This window comes from Elephantulus edwardii, unplaced genomic scaffold (genome assembly GCF_000299155.1).
Source record: "Elephantulus edwardii isolate Elephantulus edwardi_28Jun2011 unplaced genomic scaffold, EleEdw1.0 scaffold00122, whole genome shotgun sequence".
In the NCBI taxonomy this organism is placed as follows: domain Eukaryota; kingdom Metazoa; phylum Chordata; class Mammalia; order Macroscelidea; family Macroscelididae; genus Elephantulus; species Elephantulus edwardii.
Window position 1 is genome coordinate 2,590,453 of NW_006399872.1, and position 2,902 is coordinate 2,593,354.

Genomic DNA, 2,902 nt, shown 5'->3' on the forward strand with positions numbered 1-2,902 from the left:
AATATGTTAAAATATTCTTTAATGAGTTAGTAATTATTTATACAATGGAGAGTTTAGAAAACAGATTTATAATTGTCTTGCTCTTGATTAGAGAGATTTAAAAATTACACAGAAAACATTATTTCCTAGAGTAAGTTACAAAAGGTTGAAGAAGTTGTGAAGGTTGAAGAGCTCCTGCTTTTCTGGCAGCTCTGATCCAATCTCAAGACTTAGTACAAAGATGACTATGCTTTCTCTTTTGAATTTAAATCTTTACAACAGTTCGAATGCTGTAAGAGAATGAAGCAATAAGAAGAGATAATGAATGCACCATTTTATTTACTTTTGAACACCCTCTTATAAATCCCAAAACATTACCACATCCTGTAATACAAAACTTAAAGGAAGCTTACCTCTTTCCGGCATGCAGAAGTTCAAATGCTTCATTAATTTGGTTAAAAGATAGATTGTGAGTCACAAATTCATCAACTTTGATCTTTTTAGACATATATTCAGACACCAGCTTTGGGACACTTTCTACACTCTTCCACCCTAAAAAACATCATTAGATTATTCAATATATTTCTATGATTTGAACTTAATTTTCTTTGGCCACCACAAAGATATTTAAAAGAATGTTTTGTTTTTTCCCCCCACCAGGTGAAGAAATTGCCAAAGAGGATGAAAACATGAAGAGGAAGAAGAAAGACACACATCTTTAGTAAGTAAGTAAATAAATAAATAAATAGTTTTTTAGTATTTTCTTTTTTTGGGGCATTAAACTTTACTAAACTCTCAATGTTTGGAGCCATCAATACTTCTAAAATACTCATTATACATCCCTGAAAGTCTTTAAACAAGTTTAGCTATGTCGACTGCAGTAAAGTTAACCAGAATTATAACATTCAAGAAATAAATTTGATTTGTCACACATAACTTTATATCCTTGGTTTTTCTTTAAAAAAATAGTGTTTCACTCAAGTACATTTCCCCCCACTCTGTGAAGAAGAAATGTGGGATAAGGATCATAGGAAAACTCATCAACAACCTGCATTATTCAGATTATATACAACCTTGCTTGATTTTAGTGAGGACTTTAAACAATTGCTGCAGAAGGTCCAAGACTACAGCTTTCAATATAGACTGGATCTCAATAGCAAGATAAAAATATTCACCACAGGATGAATAAGCAACACCATGATAGAAGACAAAAAAAAAAATTAAGTTGTCAACTATTTCATTTTGCTTGGTTCAACAATCAACACCCTTGGTACCAGCAGTCAAGAGATGTATTACACTGGGCATGTCTACTGTCAGATCTCCAAATTATTGAGGAATAATGTCATCAGTTTGAAGACTAAAGTGTGCCTGCTTCAAACCACAGTCTTTTTCAATCACTTGCTATGCATATGAAAGGTGGAAATGATGTCTGAGCTGTGGTGTTGAAGAGAAATAATGACTATCCCATGGACTGCAAAAAGAATAAATAGGTACGTCTTGGACAAAGTGTAGTCTGAGCGCTCTTTGGAAGCAAAGATGACAAACCTTCACCTGACATACATAAGGCATGCTGCTAGGAGAGGCTATTCCTTAGAGAGACATTATGGTTGGAAAGGTGAAGAGTAAGCAAAAGAGAAGATGACAAGATGGATTTACAGTGACTGCAGCAATCGGTTGAAATATGTCAGAGATTGTGAGGATGGTACAGGATAGGGCAGGGTTCAGATCTGTTGTTCATAAGGTCATTATGAGTTGTACTTGATTTGATGGCCCCTAACTACAACAATGGGACCCTATGAACAACAAAACTGAACCTTGTTTTATCCTATACCATTCTAACCACCTCTGATATGCTTGTGTCCTTTGAGCCCACAGTCACTGTGTCAATCCATCTTGTTGAGGGTCTTGTTATCTTGCTCTGAGTGTTCACCTTTTCCTAGCATGCTTTTTCCAAGGTTGGCCTCTCCTATCAACATGCAAAATATGAGGTTAAGTTTCACAATCATTAACTAAAGGAGCATTCTGATTACACTTATAAGACCGAAATGTTTGTTCTTTGGGGATTTGTGGATTCTATAGTATTCTTCTGCAACACCATAATTCAAACACATTAATTTTCCCTGTTATCCTTATGTGTTGTCCAACTTTCAGATGCATAGAAAGTACTTAACATGACAATGGCCAGGATCAGGGACACCTCAGTCTTTAAACTGACATCCTTGCTCTTAAGCACTTTGGAGAGTTGGCTAGTAGCCTATTTTCCCAATGCAATACATCTATGATTCTTGGTCTATGTGTAGATTTTGCATGAGCATAAATAAGAGTTCTAGGATTCCTAATTTTTTCTTATGGAAATTTATTACTATGACATTTTCATCAAAACTAAAGACATTGGCCATTCCTTCTTGCCTTTGTATAAGGCCAAAAGAGAAATACTGGCCATTTTGACAACCTTAAGGAGGACTCCGACCTTTGCGACCAAGTCCACCAACAAGAACGTCATCATTTTCCTCAATAAAATTCAAGTAACCATTGTTAGGCACAAAGGCTGTGATTTTCTTGCTGTTCTTGATGAGCTGGACTCAGGTACACTTTCTAACGGCAGAAATTGGCTGCTTGGCCTCAACACCCACTTTTTCCAACACAATTCTCTTTGCATGAGAAGTTCGTCCGAAGTGGTTGGCCTTCAGAACTTTGCTCAAGTGAGCTTTTTGTAGTGTTTATCATGCCACTCTGGTCACCTCGGTGGCTGCACAGCTCCCTCATGACATGAGGACCTCAACACTTGCCCACATCGATATGGCCAGGGATCCCAGCTGGGATTCCTATTCTTTTAATTCATAGGGATTCTGTTAGAGAAAAATTGCCCTATAAGGTTTCCAACGCTGTTAAGCCATTTGGAAGCAGAATTACACCTTTTTTT

General features: G+C 36.6%; 1 protein-coding gene across 1 annotated transcript in view; it reads right to left on the reverse strand.

Moving 5' to 3' along the window:
* Positions 1 to 244: 244 nt before the first annotated feature.
* Positions 245 to 2,902, reverse strand: part of ADH5 (alcohol dehydrogenase 5 (class III), chi polypeptide) — a 34,273-nt gene continuing 31,615 nt past the window's right edge. The window contains exons 6-7 of the mRNA XM_006893103.1: positions 393 to 531; positions 245 to 269 (exon numbers count right to left, since the gene is read on the reverse strand). Coding sequence (XP_006893165.1) covers positions 245 to 269; positions 393 to 531 — 164 coding nt within the window. The remainder of the gene's footprint in view (positions 270 to 392; positions 532 to 2,902) is intronic.